The 21,417-nt window shown below is 30.7% G+C and overlaps 2 protein-coding genes across 4 annotated transcripts in view; one reads left to right on the top strand and one right to left on the bottom strand.

Annotated features, from left to right (window-relative positions):
- The window catches only part of LOC125071783 (myotubularin-related protein 4), a 77,434-nt gene extending 67,619 nt beyond the window's left edge, over positions 1–9,815 (bottom strand). The window contains exon 1 of the mRNA XM_047682154.1: positions 9,667–9,815. The gene's annotated coding sequence lies outside the window, so the exon portion shown is untranslated. The remainder of the gene's footprint in view (positions 1–9,666) is intronic.
- A 608-nt stretch (positions 9,816–10,423) lies between these two features.
- On the top strand, positions 10,424–20,461 carry LOC125071810 (phosphorylase b kinase gamma catalytic chain, skeletal muscle/heart isoform). 3 transcript variants are annotated; one of them, XM_047682202.1, is made up of 12 exons: positions 10,424–10,767; positions 11,552–11,727; positions 12,026–12,158; positions 13,087–13,238; positions 14,731–14,821; positions 14,945–14,974; positions 15,291–15,397; positions 16,055–16,152; positions 16,784–16,867; positions 19,033–19,194; positions 19,371–19,566; positions 19,842–20,461. In XM_047682202.1, exons 1-11 carry the CDS (start codon positions 10,676–10,678, stop codon positions 19,503–19,505), a joined length of 1,260 nt encoding a protein of 419 aa, XP_047538158.1. In that variant the 5' UTR covers positions 10,424–10,675; the 3' UTR covers positions 19,506–19,566; positions 19,842–20,461. The 3 variants fall into 3 exon arrangements, with proteins under 3 accessions (XP_047538158.1, XP_047538157.1, XP_047538155.1); XM_047682201.1 differs by having other exon boundaries at positions 19,371–19,570; XM_047682199.1 differs by having other exon boundaries at positions 10,425–10,767; positions 19,371–19,562.
- The last annotated feature ends 956 nt before the right edge of the window (positions 20,462–21,417 follow it).

The raw sequence follows: 21,417 nt of genomic DNA, 5'->3' as shown, positions 1-21,417 counted from the left end.
AATAGCGTTTGCTGGGAGTGGATTTGTCCATACGGGATACAAAAGTCTATTGTGAGTTATTAATGATGTTGTAGTTGTTTTAATGTACACGTATCTATATTTTATGTTTATCACGTGACCTAAAGCTGTTCATAATGAACAGGATCGAATTACATTTGGCAAACGTAATGGGATACTATTATTAATTAGTTAAGAATATCAGATTTTACTTATCGTTTCAAACGCGACAGGCGTGAATTAAGTTCGGTAATTTAATAATATGTATACTTTATTCCAACCATAACAGGATAAAAACCAAATAAACGATATTTGACAGAAAATTGACGCGATATCATAGGTCGAATATCGCGATATCACTATGGATTTGCGAATAAAGGACGTTTTGAACGGCGACGAAACTTTTATCGGAATTTTGGATGTAAATAAGTAGTTAAGTGTAATAGTGCTGTATTTTAAATAGAGATATATTAATCAAAAACTGTAAGTAGTGCACAAATACAGCTGAGTCTAATTTCAATTAAATTTGCCACTTGAGCCAAAAATCTTTGTTTAATATATATTGAGCTTAGTGATAGCCCAGACACTAAAATATGACGGTAAAAAAATAACTACGTATATACCTGTTTTTTAAGATTGTTTTCGTTAAAATTTAATAACGCCTATAAAAGGCAGTAATCCTTCGTTTTAATTGTAAGAGATGTGTGATAGTAAAAATTCTTAAAAAAAAAAAAACTTTCTTAATGACGTCACAAATGAGCAAACACGCTATATAATGATACTTGATGTAAATTTTTAAAAGTAATATGATTAGAAAAGGAATAGATTAAAAAGTAACCGCCCGTAGATTATCTCCCATCACATCTGTTGGATAGGACTTAAATGAACTAAGCTGCTTCAATACCGGTTAGGGAATACACATAGGGAACAATTTAAATCGACACATATAGGTTTCCCTACTATGATTTCCGACACTATAAGGAATTATACACTAAAATTAACCACGTGAAATCTTAATAATAGTATTTGTAATCAATGTGAACGTAATTTATCAGAAAATCTCTTAAATAGAAAATATTACAAAACTGACTGAGTTTCAATAATTGATATAATTGGTAATGTCACCTTCACAAATCCAACTAAATATTCAACGCTTATTGGTTGATTATTGCGTCATCGGTTCCCATCAACCAATGATGGGCACTCATAGATAATACTAGAATTAAATCACGTTTTCCAGATATTTCAGTTGTCATTGAAATTTAAATTATACAATAAAAAAAAAACCCACTGACTGACGTGACAAATTCGCTTTATTATTACTGTGACAAAAAACATTAGACAATGGCTATGATAGGTACTTATAAATATTAGTACCATTTAAACCATACAACAAAAAAACTATTTGCAATCAGACAATGATATTTTAAATTTCATAATAGCAATAATTAAATATTGACATGATTTGACCTTTTAGTATTAGGTAGGTACCTACTTTAATTATTATCTAACTTAAATTCTATCATCTATGTTTCTCACGCAAAAAATACTTAAAACCTGTATTTTAGTTTACAGTTTTAGGACTGACATAGGTTATCTATGTTTTATAAGGTACAGATACAGACTTCGGAGCGAAAATTGTCGCGCCTTACGTTTTCCAACTGAACGCCAAACATATTTTGCAATTTTTAATTAAATCGTCACAAATTATAATTATTAATCCCAAAATAAATACCAATAGATATCTGCCCAAATCGCCTAGATGCTATCGTTTAATTCTCAAGATGGAATCGTTTAGAAAAATGGCTATTATCGAGGCCCAAATAAAATGTTATTGGCCCCTATTTCAGAAGTTAGCAATGTTTACAATCCCGTGCACGGAAAACCTTCAGTTCGCGCGTGATCTTGCCCTGATCGTATCATATTACCGTCCCATCGGATAAATAATAAGAAGAAATAGAGATTAAAGAGTTCACCTGTGTACACACACGCCTGTGCCATAATACTAGTCTCAGTTAGAATTGGCCGCTGTGAACACCGAAATCGATCAGGAGGACGTTATATTATATAAGTTAACGTTTCAAATTCTTTGAAAAGCGAAAAATTTCGCTAATACCTAAACGTTTGGACCTACCAAGCCCACTTAAAAATTCAACTGTATCTGTAAAAATTCACTAATCGTATAATTACCCTTTGCTCACAAATGTCTTTTAACAATTATTTAAATTTGGCAACAATGACGCCCAACTTGGGCGTTGTCTGGTATTATGTACTTCTATTCCAGCTTGTAGTTTATACACACTGCCCTAGAAAAGAGTTACTGACTCTATAGCCGAATAACAGCCGTAAAGTTTGTGTCTGACGCTGAGTAGGAATGCGTAAAGTATTATAATTAAGATATTGTTACAAACGTCGCAAATCATTTTTCAACATTTAAGAGTTCAGCGTCGGGAATAGTTTTTTTTTTTAAATACGTATCAATGTTATTTATATATCAATTTCTTAAAAAATTGTTAACATTTTTCCAGAATATTCTCTTGTCTTGAAAGTTTTATATTATAACTCGTATTTTCTTAGATTAGTGCATCAAAACAAACAAACTCTACATCTTATATATTATATTCTATAGGTACAACTTATTTCAATCAAACAATACACCATTTATTACAAATTAAAAAAAAAAAAAATGTAAAAACTTTATGAACGACAACATATACCTATTTATAGTATACATCTATTCATTCAATGTGTCATATCGATTTATCATTTTATCTTTCTATTGTACACAATTCCGTCCCAGTTTTCTTTTAATCACACCACATGAAACCCAACGTGTGTAAATTCCAGACGCCCTTCATAGATGCCTCGCCCTTGACAAGGACGTGAGGCTGCGTCATAAACTGTCTGACGTTTAGGTTCCGACTAGACGGCTGTTAAATTATAATACATTCATAGCAAAATTTTGTATCGATTTGATGCTACACTAAAACAAATGAATTTTTTGAAACATTTTTTATTCTTTTGTACGTATTTGTAATTAAATAAATAAATATTGGATAACATCACATACATTACTCTGATCCCAATGTAAGTAGCTAAAGCACTTGTGTTATGGAAATCAGAAGTAACGACGGTACCACAAACACCCAGACCCGAGACAGCATATAAAACTAATGAACTTTTTCTCCATCGACTCGGCCGGAAATCGAACCCAGGACCTCGTAGGACACACTACACGACCACGGAGGTCGTCGTTGATAAAAATTAAAGTAGTTTTAAGTACGATGTTTACGTATTCTAAACTACACAATGAATTTTACTTTGACTTTTCTCGGAAGCTATTATACTTTATTAAGGATATATTATACGATAGATTATCCACAAATAAGAATTAAAAATAGTTACTGTATAAATCATGACTGCGTGGAATAGTTGCAAAATACTAGCATGGAAAGCTATTATGCATTAATATTAATATCAAAACTTAATATGTATTTCTATATAATATAATATAGTTTTCTAATTAAGTAGCTAACATTCAAGGGCGCTACCAAATACCTACGGAAGCTAAATCTTAAAGGATAAGTAAATACCTAAATCAAATCTTACCGAATCGTGTACCAACCAAAAAAAATAACACAGATTACAGAAAATTCCACGATAGCATATATCTTAAATACTTAAGAAAAATCAAATAAATTTGTTTTAAAAATAAATTTTAATGTACCGGTGAATTTATTGAATTTTGTTCATAAATAATGAACCAAGCAGCTATTAACTATGCAATAGCGAGGCTAGCGATAGTCCGAGAAAAATATCGACACTTATTATATTTTAAAATGTTATTACTTTCTCGTCTAGAAACCGCTAAATATTCTGATGTTGAGGTCGGGCGATTAAAACGTCTATTCAAGCTGTTTATATATTTTAACGAACGCGTTTAAAAAATGTAATGGATTTCTATGCCTCATGTTTTAGGTTTTATCTTAAAATTTTGTTGTCTATACCCGATTACAGAAGATATTGTTCAACAAAGTACCTATTTGACACCAATAGACACATAAATATATTTTTTTACGCTGTATCTTTCCACCTCTAATACCTTTGTCAATGGACGGTGGTGACCACTTACCATCAGGTGGCCCATTTGCTCGTCCGCCTACCGATATCATAAAAAATAAATAAAGAAACTGATACAACATATTTTTACCGTATACACGATTACAGTTGAAATTTAGAAGTTCGATGACAAAATCACGGATGTATTGCGTAAATAAACCGATTTTAAATTTAGAGGTTGATTACGCAAACAAAATTTCTTAATTATAATTTTTATTAATATCATTTTTATATGAAACGAAAAAGACTTTGAATATTTAATTGGCATCAAAAAAGCTTGGTGTGCTCAGCAAGGCAAGACAATATTTCACGTCGGCCCATCGTCTAAGACTATACAAGGCGCAAATTCGGCCTCACATGGAATACTGCTCTCACCTCTGGGCGGGTGCTCCCCAGTACCAGCTCCTTCCATTTGACCGTATCCAACGTAGAGCGGCTCGAATTATCGACGATCAAGCCCTTTCCGATCTGCTTGATCCTTTGGCTTTGCGTAGAGATGTTGGATCGCTCTGCATCTTCTACAGAATTTATCACGGGGAATGTTCCGAGGAATTGTTCGGATTAATCCCGGCTGCTGAATTTCACCTTCGGACATCTCGTCAAAATTCCAAATATCACCCGCACCACCTAGATGTCCGAAAATCCACAACAGCGCGATTTTTAAGACATTTTCTGCCTCGCACAACCACTCTGTGGAACCAACTTTCGCCGGCGATTTTTCCGAACCGATACGACTTGGGAACCTTCAAGAAAAGAGCGTACTCTTTCCTGAAAGGCCGGCAACGCACCTGCAAGCCCCCCGGTGTTGCAGATGTCCATGGGCGGTGGTAGTCACTTTCCATCAGGTGAGCCTCCTGCTCGTTTGCCACCTTATGACATAAAAAAATTTAGTGAAAAATAAATATTTATTGAAAAAATAGTAGCTAACATTTGGCCACTAAGCGCACGCACATTCACAGTACAGTAACAGCCTGTAAATTTCCAACTGCTGGGTTAAGGCCTCCTCCCCTTTGAGGAGAAGGTTTGGAGCTGATTCCAACACGCTGCTCCAATGCGGGTAGACGGATACACATGTGGATACAGAATTTCATTGAAATTATGCAGGTTTCCTCACGACGTTTTCCTTCACCGCCGAGCACGAAATGAATTAAAAACACAAATTAAGCACATGAAAATTCAGCGGTGTTTGCCTGGGTTTCCCGCAATCATCGATTAAAATGCAAGCGTTCTAACCACTAGGCCATCTCGGTTATACAAGATCACACGCACATTAGTACAGTAGGTATGACGTTATACGAGTGTCAAACATATGTAGCTGTCAAGCAGAATAATAAAGCTAACTAAGATAATAAAATTGGATCGTTTTCTTTAGTTCTTTTGTAGTGGACATTATATCTAAATATATAAATAATCTAAGAAAAAGCTTTTTATAAGAAATACAAGTATAATTTATTTTTATTTTAAACACATTTAATTTCATGCAGGATAAGGATAATTAGCAGAAGAGAGTAAGTGTTTACTAAATTTCTTGTCGGTTATTTTAATTCTACATTCCGAACCGTAATTATATAAATTGCATATCTTACAAAAATTTTAGTTTAATAAAAATAAAATAATAATGTTTTGTCTGTCAAGCGATACTTTTTTTTGACTACCTTAGTTTTATTTACTTAAATTAGTTTATTCATTCAGAAAATTATGAAAAAATATTTTTATTTTCTTCGAAAATCAAGTACTGTATGATTTTCCAGAGCAATCTATGACGCTAGCAGCGACATCTGTAATCAGTATTTCGAATTACTCTACATTTTACAATTTCTTTTTCGAAATAACCTTTTATATTTACAAAAATAAATACAGATTATCTCATAACCTTTATTTGACTATGCTGGGTTAAGCAATGGCGGTTCAATGAACGTTAAGAATAAAAGATTTTTATCAGCTGATTAATCTGATTGTCATAGATATCTACTGTAAATATCGTGATACATTGTTCAATAAAATCTGTGCTCAGTCTTACATGTAATCTTTTAAATTGAATTTGCATACGTCACACATATGTCAAATCATAGACAATACTTGCCCGCTCATAATCACATCTGTTACATTATTTTTCAAGCATATTTTGCTAACTATAGACGCTATTTATGAAGTGAATATAATAATTTTATTTTTCTAAAAACTTCAAAGATTCTACAAAAAATAATATAAAATTAATTCAGTAGAAACAATTTTTACAATGATTTTATTAATTATGTAAATCCATTTATTTTGTAAATTAATTATATCTACAATTATAAACAACAATGTAGATTGAACATTTTTTATTATAGAATAATATTTTGTATTCTATTAATTATTAATAAATTCTGATTAACATTGTAATAATCTAGTTAATAATTCAATAAGAAATAATAAAATACTCCTAACAAATTATAAGAGCAATAAAAATAAATTATATATTCGTTGCTTTGAATTAGTTTATTATGATAAGCAATGATGTATATATAAAAAGACAATCAATGTATTCATCACTTGTCCAATTATTTTCCAAATTATATATATATACAAGTCCCCCATTGTTGTCTATTGTGGTTTATTGCAATGACTGTTTTATCTGTGGTAAACTATATAAACAGAACAAAGGTGTTTATTTGAATTTATGATTTGTTCATACCCTTCCCGTGAAACTCTAAATAAACCTGACCTTCCACAGGGAAAATTCATATTTTATACATAAAATATATTTTGAATATAAAAAACAACTGAATAAAATATAAAATTGAGGGATATAATCGTGAAAAAATACCTAATTATGATACTTACCTTATATACCCTTAGAACCTTCCGTAGAAACAGGCAAAATTTGGGTTCAGCACAGATTAGATTCAGATTCATCACAATGGTTTATTTGAAAAAAGAAATCCGAAATAAAAGAAAAAATAGGATATTTCTGTTATTTATACGGACTTTAATTTTATATTATTTTAGCAGCAATCAAAAAACTCCAGAAATATGTCCAACCAATCCCTCCTTACGAGCTACGAGTGGGTTGACTATACCGATGATGATAAATTACAAGACACAGTGAAAACGAGGGGCTTTAGGGCAATAAAAGATCTTACGACGTTCAAGCTTCCGCTATGCCTTAAGAGGAAAGTCATGGACGTTTTTTTAAATACTCCTCTTATTTTAAAATAATCTAGCTCTCAACCATGGTATTTTACAAATCAACAGAGATTTGCCCTGGCAAATTGCCAAGGATCGATGGAACGGAGTGCTCTGCGTATGAAATTGTCAGACAGGTTAACGACTACCACATAACCGGAATTATCGATGTCACTTGGAAAACAGTATCGCTAAAATTACGCGAGAAACTAGGCTGGACATGGCGTCGTAGTCAATTGATCTATGGACCCAAATTACAATAACGTCTACCGCTCTTTCAATAAGGCACTAAATTGCAAGCAAGAGGACCGTAACGTTAAACCAGTTTGAAAATTACAAAAAAATAAATTTAATACGAGTTCAGAGAAATTAAATAAATTGGCTCATACAATTAATTCTACACAGTTATCAACTTTTTTTTTTATAAAATTGGTAGAGTAGGTGCTAATAGGCCACCTGATGAACCTGATCACCACCAATTTACATTGGCGGTGATCAAATCAAATATTAAGCAGTCCTTACATAACCAATGCGCCACCAACCTCGATAAAAAAAGATGTATCGTCCCTAGACACCAAGGCACTGTCCCTTGTGTCTGTTATACTGGCTCATTTACCTTTCAAACTGGAACATAACAATACTATATATTGCTGCTCGCCAGTACAGTATACGATAAGTAGGTGGTATCTAGGCAGGCCGGCTTGCAAAAACCCTACCACCATGTGATAAAGATATATGTATGTTACACAGTCATGACATCAGATTTGTGATTTGTCCAATTGTTCAATGCATAGGTTTTTGCCATAGAAGAATATTATTGTGTCAAATGTAACCTTTTAAATAAACATTAAAGCCTATTTGGTTCACAGTTTTATAATTACAAATTTAAGAGATGAGAAGTTTTTATATATATATATAACTAATCATACCTATGATGACCATGATGGTGGTAAGTGGTCACTACCACCTCTAGATATTGGTGTTGCAAAAAATATTAAACATTTATTACATTGCCGATGTGTGTAAGATGTTATGTCTTGTCTATGTGCCTGTCGTTGCATGTCTTTGCATACTAAGTATTTCTGTTTAGTAGAAAAATAGATGATGAGAGGTACTTACACAGGTGGACATTCACTAAGCCACACCATCAAGTAATCATCATCATCCTCCTGCCCTTATCCCAATTGTACTTGGGGTTGGTGCAGCATGTCTTCTTCTTCCATACTTCTCTGTCAGACGTCATCTCACAAGTAACATTCTTTCTAACCATATCATCTTTCACACAATCCATACATTGTTTCTTTCACCATCAAGTAAGTATATTTTAATTGCACATGTATAAAAGCATATATGTTTTTTAATGACCATAAGCTGAAAATAAGCCTATGACAAATATAACTTACCAAAAAAAATACTAGCAATATTATACTTAAAGAATTTGCAAACACAATTCATTCTTTTGAATGATCAGTCTAATAAGAATTTATTTGTTTCATTATTAAACAAACAAAACCATCACCAGGCATTGTTCTGCCTGCATGTATTATATACTAAAACCACCCCTAAGCATGCTGCTTTTTTTGTTACAAGTTATATGAATATTGGTTTAGTAGTTTCTGTGAGGCATGACAAAAGTAAATCTCATTTTAATTATACGAGATGACATAAAAATACATAATCTTATTGGGATCAATGAAATTGTTGGAAGTGTTATAATTATATAATTAGCCCTGTAAGATATGTAGTACCTTACTACAAGGTATTTTTTCTTACAGAAATACCTTCGAATACTGCATTTTAATGATATCAAAGAATTAAATATACCTTACAAAACCATTTTGTAAACAGCTAAATTTTAATTTTGGTTAATTATTTGTCTCAGTTTTTAAAGATAATTAGGCATATATTTTAAATATTATAAGAATAACCAGAGTGACATTTGAACTTGTATGTATTGTTTTTATTTAAACAGTTTTATTTTAATTAACCCATTGAGTATTAAATAGGTAATTTAAAATAATATAATGTTACTACCTTCATAATTTTTATTTTCAAGGTCTGTAGTATTAGTGAAGGATATGACTGTCTTAAGTTTATTAATACAGAAACATATTCTGAGAGATAGGCTTTGTACTTGACCTATGATCTTAAAGCAAACTTTTGTTAAGAGATTTGGATAAACAATAGTAAATTGTTTTTTATTTTATAAATTTTGGAAATAGATTTTAAGCAAAAAGAAGCTATGGCAATTGCCACAGATTTAATAAGATGGAAAGGTGTTATGCTATGTTGTGTTTCGTAGCTCAAGGTTGATAAGATATTTCAATTAGAGCAACAACTATTGTCACTGTGTTATATACTCAATGCGCAATAAGGTCTTACCTGATTAAAGTCACCAAAAACTTGCACTTAGCACTTATAACCAAAAACTAAAGTTCGATAAATTGCAAAGTAATTACTGCAATAAGCTACATGTAATTTTCTTATCACCAAAAAAGTATTACCATCGGACGGAACAACAAGAGAAAACATAGCATAAAATATATGAAATAGTAGATTGACATCTGGTAGGAGTGAGGGAGATAGAATTAAAGTGACTGCTATTGGTATAGACAAAATCAGCTGTTGACAATGATTAGAAATAGGTTCATAATAAAAAAATATATATTTTTATAAAAAAAATAATTTGTTTTAGAAAATATTCATAAAAATAAACAAAAATCTTGCGACTATAACTGAAAGTTATCATACTATTATTCTTTATGGTTAGGTTCATTGCAATTTGTACTTACATAAATAAAACAGAAACAGAAATAAATAAAATATTCCGTAACAAAAAAACGTTCCTCTTTCTATTACATATTAAATAACTATTTATTCTACTATTGTATTTGTTAAGTTAACAATACTTTTTAACAATCTTCATACGGGTAATAAAAATATTTTTGACATTATATACAATAATTTAATGTTTATTTCGAATTTATAGCAATTATAATAACATTGCTTTAGCAAAAAATAATTTGTAACAAAAACTCGTTCATCTGACGTCTTCAGATTATATTTGTCTATGGATTATGTATCTAAAATACACAGATCAAAAATATACTATTTTTAATTTTTATGTCAAATTCAGCCGTGGTTGAATATTTATTAGTGACCTCAAAATAAGATTATATTTTAGCATATAAGTAATTAAAAAAACGATTAAAAATTTACTAAAGTATATTTCAATTCCTAGGATCAAACAAGTCTAAATGAATTGTGTCCTTGAAAGCTTATACTAATTTTCTAATTGTTTCTATTAAGTAACCTTTCGTCATTGCGAATAGATTATTTGCTAATGACCGGAGATTGTGAATAAAATAAAATTAATCCGGAAAAAATAAACATGGCTAAAGAAGAGGATGACGACAATTTACCCGATAAAGATGCGGCAAAGGAATTCTACGCTAAATATGAACCGAAAGAAATAATTGGGAGGTACGTTGTGGGCATACAATAACGATATTATTTATATATATAGGCAAGCCATTGTAATGTAATTGCCAGATCTGCGTTGTTGCCAAAATTGTCGTACGCAGTATGTACAAAGCGTAAAGCATCAATTTACAGAGGATAATATTTAATAATTGTAATATTTTTGTTGGTCCACCGTGACCTTGAAAATAAACTAATTATCAAATTTGTAATAATATTGACGGAAGATCAAAAGAAAATATGATAATTAATATTAAATATAGTATAATTAAATAAGATGTCTTAGTAGGCACACATAGCATAAAATTATATGATGACTATATAAATAGAAAATGATTTTGTCCTTTCAGCACATAGCAAATTAATTTTTAGGAAATTCATTCTTATATATGTATATATAAGCCCCTTGAATTTTTAATAAAATAATTCTTTCGCATTTATTTAAATGCCAATAATATATATTTTCTATTAGTTTTTATTTCATTTGAGGATGTCAATCAGTATTTACAAATTAAAATTATCTACTGTGGCTTCGTGAAAAGTGACTTTGTGAAAAGCTAGCAGCAATTTCCCCATTAAATCACAATTCCAATTATCTGTGCTAAAAGCCTTCCATCAATAAAAGGAGAAATCACAAATATATAGATATTATTTAGAACTAAATTAAATTAAATTACATAAACAATAATATAACATAAAAGTATATAATAAAATAAATATATTGGCTGTTATACATATAAGAAAATAAAATGAATGTGCTAATAAATAAGTGTATTTTTTATTTTAGAGGTATAAGTTCAACAGTAAGACGATGTGTTGAAAAAGAGACTGGCCGGGAGTATGCTGCTAAAATTATTGACCTCAGTCAGGAGTCTCAGGATGGTGTGGATACGCACACAATGAGGGATGCCACCCGACAAGAGATCAGCATACTGAGAATGGTCGCTGGTCATCCTTATATTAGTGAGTGAGTTATATGATATTTAGGTTACATTAAGATAAATATAATTATATTTTTTTTATTTCCATAGAGATAATTCCCTTATAATAAACAAAATTTAGACTGTAAAAAAAGAGGTTAACATAAAAAAATAAAGGTATAAGTAAAACATTCAGAATGTACTTGGAAGCTACTAAATTTTTTTTTCTCATTTTAATTTACAGACAATATACTGTGTTGTATAGTGAATTAGTATAACTATTGTATTCTGTATATTTTTTATTGATTACTGATTGACACTTGAATGAATCTCACTTACAGTTGAACTACAAGATGTATTTGAATCCGAGACATTTATATTTTTGGTCTTCGAGCTTTGCAAAAATGGTGAACTGTTTGACTATTTGACATCAGTTGTGACATTGTCAGAGAAGAAAACTAGATATATTATGAGGTAAGTTCTTTAAAAATATATTCTTAATTAGAACTACATCTATAAGACATAAAATACAACAACTTATAAATAAAAATACATTCATGCTTTAATCCCTCAACCACCTATACAATTTTGGGAATCCAAACAATGAGTACTCAAAAGTACTCCCGTGGGGTTGGAGATATTAGGTGATTTTAATGCCATTAATAACATACCAACTTTTAATATCCACCTAAATTATTTGTAGTTTTTATTCACTAGCCTATGTCTGATAATAAAAAAAATAAATAAAAGAACTAATAGTTATAATCACTTCCAAGTTATATTACTGTGTAAACAACTTGGTTTCTATTAATTGTTTAATATATATTAAGAAGTTGTTCACAACATTTCTTTGTCTTAATTTTAAGGTTTTTTTTTCGTTTATATTCATATAGCCTTCCATATTTCTTTCTATATTTGTAAACCTTGAGCTTAAAAAAAATAGCAGCATAACACGAGTAATAAAGATTTTTATTAATACTTAATAATTATTACAGAATTCGATCAAATATTGACCTTCTAATCTTCGTTTTGTCCTCGATAAGATCGTACTCATTTTGCTTTACGTCATTCAATGTTGAACAGCGTGTATAAACAATAGAAGCAACAGGATTCGCGTATCTTTTCAGTCCGGCTCACTCTATACAAAATATCAGCCCAGTTTAATTCAATCTCTTGTCGTGTTATGAACGCCTAGTAGTTTATTGCGAAAACGTACATTGTTAATTTGTTCATATATGTGTATCAGAAAATTCAGGAGAATTGTTCGTTAAAGATGGTTGAATCAAGACACGATATATTTGAATGTGTAAAGTTAGTAATAGTAATAAAGCTCATAATATATATCTAGTATATGACAGCTAATAAAATAAATATCTATTGAATTGTCTGTCGCATTACACAGGCAGGTGCTGGAGGGCGTTCGTTTTATACACAGCAAGAGTATAGTTCATCGGGATCTTAAACCAGAGAACATTCTACTTGACGATCAACTCAACGTTAAGATAACTGACTTTGGCTTTGCAAGGGTGCTGAACGATGGCGAAAAGTTATTCGGTAAGTGAATGTAGGCAATAGTCATCAAATATTTGATATTATCCTACTTGGTGGTAGGGCTTTGTGCAAGCCCGTCTGGTAGTTATCCACTAATCAGGTATTCGGCCTTAAAACATTAAGCTTGCCTTAAGTGTCGTACACGCCTGTAATGGTGTACCACACAGAATAAGTCTGATGTTCTTTTATTAACTACTATTTTATTGTGTATATGCCGATGGTGTGTCTTCTAAATAAATAAATAAATAAAACAATAATACTTAGTATTGTTGTGCCTCGGTTTTAAAGGTTAGTGAGCCAGTGTAACTAAAGGCACAATGGACATAACATCTTAGTTCCCGTGGTCCGTGGCGCATTGTCGTTGTAAAGAATGGTTAATATAACTTCAGCGCCAAAAAATATTTATCTGTATTAGTATCCCTAGAGTATTTTATTAATAAGGTAGGTAGATATTATTACTTCTTTAACTATATAAATATATTGCTGTTTGTCAAAATTTCTCTAGACATATGGGTAACTTCAAAATCTTGCTCGCAATTTTTTTCGCGTTTTTCAAACTGCTTCAGTTATTCTTCACCTACACATCAGTTATTTTACCATACAAAAATCATATAGTCTTAGCAGCGTTCGCTTGGAAAGCGCCCGGACTAACAATATTGTTATTCTTTCTATGTTAACGTAATAATATATATATATATATATAAATAAAAGTATGTTTCATACATACAAAAAAGACAAATAACAACAATACATCCAATGTCCCTCGTGAAATTATAATCATTTGAAAATTATATATCAATCAGATTACATTATAAAATATTAGTCAACGTTAAAATGCCAAACATCATGTGTTTGTATAAGTACGATGGAAATATGATGTTAAAACGTTTGTTCCCTGTAATGTTACTGGTATGCGCCGATGCTTTACAAAACCTGTTATAACTTGTACTACATACTATTTACTTCTCATTTCAATATTATGTTTCAGTAGTTCCTTTCTGTAAGACAAACTCGGAAACTCGTTACATGACAATGCCAATGGACAAATAATAAAATACTGTAAAATACGGGTTTACACAAATGCTTACCACCAAGGATAAAAGTGTATAAAAGGCAAGGGCACTTATCAATCCGCGCTAATACCTACATGATGTATATTTGGTTTTTGTATATACTTATTCGGAAGGCGGACGGGCAAATGAGCCATCTGACGGTAAGTGGTCACCACCGCCCATAGACATTGGCGCTGTAAGAAATATAACCACCAACCTTGGGAGCTAAGATATGATCTCTCTCATAGGCACATGCCTATAGTTACACTGGCTCACTCACCCTTCAAACTAGAACACAACAATTCTAAGTATTGCTGTTTGACGGTAGATGTAATGAGTGGGTAGTACCTACCCAGACTTGTTTGCACAAAACCCTACAATGAGAATATTCAAATTACATTATACGTGTATAAGAATATTAATGAGTCATTCCATTCTTTCAGAACTATGTGGAACGCCGGGATATTTGGCACCAGAAACCCTGAAAGCTAATATGTTTGAAGACGCACCCGGCTATGGCAAGGAGGTTGACACGTAAGAATATTTTTTTCTTTAGTTACAAAATAAAAACAAAAACTATTAAGTACTTTTTGGATTTGAAATGGTAAAAAACATGCTTAAAGTTTGTTGAAATTAAAAACTATTTTTTATTTTCAGATGGGCATGCGGCGTCATAATGTTTACATTGTAAGTAGCGTTAATCTATACTAATATTATAAAGAAGGTTTGTTTGTATGTAGGGGGTAATTTCCGGAACGAATTAATAAATTCTAATAATGTTTTCACTGGTAGAAAGCCACATTATTCTTCAATGCTATAGGGGTATTTATATCATATCATTTTCTTTATTAATAAATTGCACTCGTGCGAAGCCGGGGTGATACGCTAGTCATAGTAAATATTAATATTTTACTTAAACTTCTCTCGGTATATGAATGTTTTATATTTCGAAATAAAAAGGGTCTATGTCAATTAATGGTCTCTCTCCATCGTAACACTACAGGTTAGTCGGGTGTCCACCGTTTTGGCATCGGAAACAAATGGTGATGCTACGTAATATTATGGAAGGGAAATATTCTTTCACGAGTCCCGAGTGGGCGGATATTTCAGGTTAGTGACAAAGGGAAAGGACACCGTAATTAGTCGTTATAATCTCAAATCTCAATCATAGTAAATTTTAAAAGTGTGGTTTTTCTTCTATTTTGGAAACTGTTTAAGCCAAAAATTGAGAAACGTTTATTTGCCTTCAAACATTTTGTTTAAACATTTATTTGCCTACAATCTCATAAGCAGGGTAAGTTTTTAAGCAGTGGTTCTTTCTTATTCTTCTGTTGGCTAGACTCAAGAACTGTGGCGTACTCGTAATTGTCTCTATAATAAATAGTTTAGAGTTCATAGAAAAGTTATCAGAATATGTAAGCTGCCACTTAATATAGTAGTCGTAGAACATGCTCAATCTTAGTGGTCCAGAATGAATCAAGCTCTCCAAGACAATTCGGATAAATAAAATATTAAAAAATAGCCGTATATTGTTAATACTTATTCAATATTACTACCAATAGGTCCAAAAATTGTCATAATGTAAAATAATTTTAATTTTTTTTCAAAAAACCTACAAAGATATTATATGTTTCACAAATTGTGAATGATGTCGCAATTTAGTATTTATAAATAATATTATAAATAAATATCTAAAACTAGCTATGAACTTTAACAGAAAACATTACACAAAAAGGTCTCCATAAACATTGTTTAATAATTTTGCAGAAGACCCTAAAGATCTGATCAGACGGTTCCTTGTTGTTGAACCAAGTGAAAGGATCGACATCGAAGATGCCTTACTTCATTCATTCTTCCACACGGTGGTGAGTGACTCTTTACGATTTCTGCCGCCCTGGTACTTTGTGCGAATTATTTGATCCTTACTTAATGTTTTGCTTGAGCTTAAATTTGTTTAAAAAGCAGATTTTGATTAAATCTGTATTTATTTTACGAGGATCGCACTCGAGCTTGAGTTACGCAATTATTATAAAAAGAAAACAGTCTTTTTGTACTATGTTATTATACTTTCAGCTTTTTTCTTTGTTTTTAATATTTCTTTTTTCTAATAACAATACTTTTTGTTCAATTGGCACAACAAATTACTCTTCTTGTTAATAATATCTACATTAATAAGTTTAGCGTAGAGCACACCGTAGAGCTTATTTTGCAATCAATAAGTAATAAGTTTGTGCGTTTTATTATATCACTTTTTTTTTAAATATTTACAAACCGTTTCAAATTAAAAATAAAACGCATAAATGAATACTTGTCACTTACCTTTTTGAAGCTTACGTCATTTCATCGAAGTACTCGATGAAACCAAAACATTCATTGATATCATATGAAATATGAATATCATATGAAATATGAATATCGCACAATTAACTTTTAAAGTCAATGAAATGTTTTTTCGAGTTTTCGCTCTGATGGCATGTTATTATAATGTTCCGGTAGCTTTGGGACCAAGACATGACCCCGCTGAAGAAGTCCTATGCCGGTACAAGCCGCAAAATGTCCAGAATCGACCAGTTGGCAATGGTAATGTATTAGGGATATGTGGTTAAGCTTATAATAGATCATCACCTTTTTATTGTATAGTCCATTCCAATAGCGAGTCGAGATGGTAAACAAACAAACAAATTGTAACCTACATTATTATTTCATACATTTCATTATTTATATGCATTCAATAAAATACAATACGTAATAATTTCGAACAACTTTTAAATGTTTTAAAACCTTTACTAGGTTCGATATTTATATCCTTACGAATATGTATCGTCGACTAAAAAATAATGAACAAATTTATAAGTTATTTTTATTTATTATATAATCTTATAATAATTAAATACAGAATTAAATTTGGCATATGACAATATTTGTCCCTATTAAAGTTTTTAATAACGTTCCAGAAAATTCTAGATTGAAAATCCATAAAAATAGTGAATATTAAGCTACCGTTCAATTATTTTTTCACTAAATAAACTCGTTTTAGTTTAAATTTGTGCATACACCATTTTTCCTCCAATTGGATTGGATTATACAATATTAAACTGCTAATGCACACACAACACATATAACATATACAATTATACATACATTACCTTTCTAACAATTATCGTAGCAATTGACTATACAAATATTATGATAATTATTGAGCCTTTAACTATTTTAATTTGTCTAGTAACGTTTAATCGATTTCAATAAGCTTCTGCTAACAAAATATAATCTTTTATACCACTAGATCGAAGTTTGATAATAAGTTAATTTAATAGAAAGCATAATTAGTGCTAGAAATAGTAGTAAGTAGTTGCTGATTTAACTGCCGAATTAATACATAAGAAATCTTATTTAAAATATCTAGTTTAAGACCGAACGTTTTAACCAGATATGTAGTGTGACGATAATCTATTGACAGGGTGACGGACGCAATAATATTTTGTAACGAAATCTTTGGATATCGGCTTTGTAGATCAGAGATTCGATTCTGTATAAACACTGAAATGTATAAGTCATTAATTTCACCAAACAACAGGTTGAATTTGACGACCAAATATATAGTAATTGTATTTGTTTTATTGTACCTTAGTATGTTTTTATTATTATTTTTAATGAATTATCTTTGTAATAGAAGTTAGGAGAAATTACGTTAAAATTATGACTTTACTTAAACAACACTGTAACTTATTTTTACGAAAAATGACAGAAAGAGAGATATCAATGTTAGAATACACACCCTTTAATCAAGAAACAAACACAAACTTACACCTAGATACCAACACAGATACTATTAAATAATATTTTGAGATGCTTACGAACAGGGATGATAACGGACTGTCAATATATTTTTTTAAATTCATCAAAGACTTAATATAAAACAAAACCTTCAAAATTAGAACCCAAGTTTAGGATCTGATCCATATTATGTTAATGAAGTCTGTCATAATATCTTTATTTTACCGAGTACGTCCCTGTTTGATAGTTAATCACGTGCTTTTAAGCTTTTCTCTCGCTTTAACCGTTTGTATGGACTATGTTGCACCTGTTTGACTTCGCTTAACTATTCAATAAGGCTGCATTTTGAAGCTATAGGCAAATAATACATTTTAACCTAAGTTAAAGCATAAGATAGATCGTGTTTTTAAATAGAGACACTTGTCAATAGAGTTTTTTTTATTTTATATAAATAATAATTATGTTATTTTTAAGTTTTATAGCTTTGAGGTTTCATTTTAGAAGGGATTTATTTCAATGCTATTGTTGATTATTTTTTTTTAATTGGTGGATTGTGTTTTTATTTACGGGTTTAATTTTAAAACGACAGACATTTATATTTTTACATTGTTTAAACATGGGTGTCATTTTAATATTGGAATTTTATCGGGCGATTTGTTTTATTGAGGGTTGTTTATTTGTATTATTATTAAAATGAACTAATGGGTGTGGGATTAGTTTTAATATTACACAAAATAATTACGCAAAATGTATTTATATTCTGTTTGTCATAAGTCACAACAATATATGATATTTATTATTAAATAATTATTATAATTAAAATATTTTAAAATCAGATTAAATGTGCTTTACTTACGTTAAAAAATATATATTTAAATTTTATGCGTAATGTTTTATCATGTTCTCGTAAATCAAGTACATAAATTATCTATTTCTTATGTTTGATAATGTTAATTGCGTAAAACTAGGCGATAAAATCCGGTGGTTTCAACGCCCGTGCGAAGCTGCGTCTCGCTCTATTGACTGTGCGGGCCGCGGTGCGTCTGCGTCGTTTGCCGCACACCTCTGCGCGTGCCGTGCCGCTCTGCGATGCGCTGATAGATCCGTACGCCATGCGAGCACTGAGAAAGGTAACAGGTTTTAATTCAGTTTATGTCTGGAAAAACTAAGAAATTATAGTCTATTTTAGATATATCGATACCACATCTACCTCGTTGACTAGTGAAAATATTGCTATTGACAAAATTCTATAATTTATTATACTAACACTTTCTATCCTTCACTGAATTATCTGTGTCTTGTTAAGGTGATCGACGGTTGTGCTTTCCGCGTGTACGGACATTGGGTAAAGAAGGGAGAAGGTCAAAACCGCGCCGCACTGTTCGAGAACATGCCGAAAACCGAGCTAAAAAGCCTCTACGTTAGCAACTTGAGTCGATAACTAATGAGTCAACTGAAATGGCTATCTCCTTGCCGCAGCTGCTTCCCTGGTGATTTGGTGAGTAGGTATATCATTTTTTTTATATAAATATGAGTCAATTAAAAAAGTTTATTATGTAGGTATTATTATTATTAAATATAATAACTGATGGATGTGCGAGAGAGCCTATATTTGAATATTAATAAAATATATTTTATCAATATTTCGTAAAAAGGAAGGATAAAAATACAAGTAATATTAATACATAATAAATTAATGAATACCAAAAATACACGAATTTATTATAATTATTATTTAGAAATATTTTAACTGAACGAAAACCGTTATCTTCGACAGAAATACCAGGATAGCAGCACTATAGAAGAAGTGAGTCAGAATCAGCGAACAAACATGTGTGATGTAGGTAATAAAAAATCTATTGAAAATCTGATTCGTTCTTGATTTAACGAAATTAAAAAACATCGTTTTATACCGAGTGGACTGTGTTACAAAATTCTTAGTTAATTACAATTAGCAATCGAAACTGTAGCAATAATAATAATAATATAGAATTGATTATTGTTATCGTAAAAGAATTTAAACAAGGTTTTCTATTTAGTTTATAAATCGTTTTCTCATTAAATTTAAGATGGTAGTGTATAGAGATTTAGTATTATTGGTATATTTAAATTATTATTTTTATATATGTATATGGTGTTAAGACAACTATATACCAGAGTTAGTAAGATTGTTATAATAGTCACATAGGCTCACCCGAGTAACCCACAAATTCCTACTTAGTTTGGCCTTATAAATAGTCGTGTGGTTTTCCCAATAGGGTACTAAGATTGGCTTACTCACACACTTGTGATATAGTATGTTGTTCGGACAAATCAGTCATCGTTATTTCAGACACAGGGACATAAAAGATTTGATTATTCCAACGCTTGCTATTGTTATATGAGACTTTTGTAAGTTGTATTTGAGCAAAAATGCACCTTTTTAACACCAAGTGATTTACCTAAGTGATTCAAAAAAACTAAACATTTTGTTTAGTCACTTTTGCCTTATAAATTTTCGACTGATAAATGAATAATATTTTACGTCAATACTGTTTTATTATCCAGTACATTTTTTTCTAACAGTGTTTTAATAAAATTAAAAATATATATATTGTGACGTAAGGGAGATGATTTTCTTTTAGTCGATAAATCGTTGCCGATGAAAGGAGACAATCATCTTAAGTTATAATTTATTAATAAAAAAAACCAGAGTACATGTATATGCCACCGATTAATGGTCACCGTTAACGTATAATAATTCTTACCACTGCGATATAATTATCCCTCTTCCTCGTTACTAGTCTACATCCCAATGTTCTGGGTATAAATTCCGGATCAGGCCAGTAATAAGTTATATATTCTGACAGTAAATTATCAGTAACATCCAGGAGTTGGGAGGTTAACAGCGTCTGGAAGTTTGCGTTTCGTGTCTCGAATAGAGAGTACCTGTACATATTTGCGCACAAAAACTGCGCAGTTAAATAATCTCCTTTGAATGGCTGCAGTAACTGAAACAGGTCAAAAGAATATTATAATAAAAAATTTTAGATTGTAATTAACGAACAGTTACAATAAAATGAATAAAATGTCGATAGCTTTATATTTTTTAGGTTAGGTTAGTTATTTAAGGGAAATTGATCCGAGGGCCATAATAATAAAATCGGTGTTCTGTACAATTATATTAACAGCTTACAATATATCCCTGCAATTATTTATTATAAATTAACGGTGCTTAAAATCTGGTGACGTATATGAAGCAATAAAAATATGTAACAAGTAATTATATCTATTTGTATCTATGTACTTATATTTAATCTATGTAAAACAGGTTTTTATTACAACACATACAATAGCTGTATTCAAATGTTCCT

The sequence above is a fragment of the Vanessa atalanta genome, chromosome 20 (genome assembly GCF_905147765.1).
Source record: "Vanessa atalanta chromosome 20, ilVanAtal1.2, whole genome shotgun sequence".
NCBI classification, from domain to species: Eukaryota; Metazoa; Arthropoda; class Insecta; order Lepidoptera; family Nymphalidae; genus Vanessa; species Vanessa atalanta.
The sequence above is the reverse complement of the archived record's forward strand: the minus strand, read 5'-3'. Positions and strand labels throughout refer to the sequence as shown.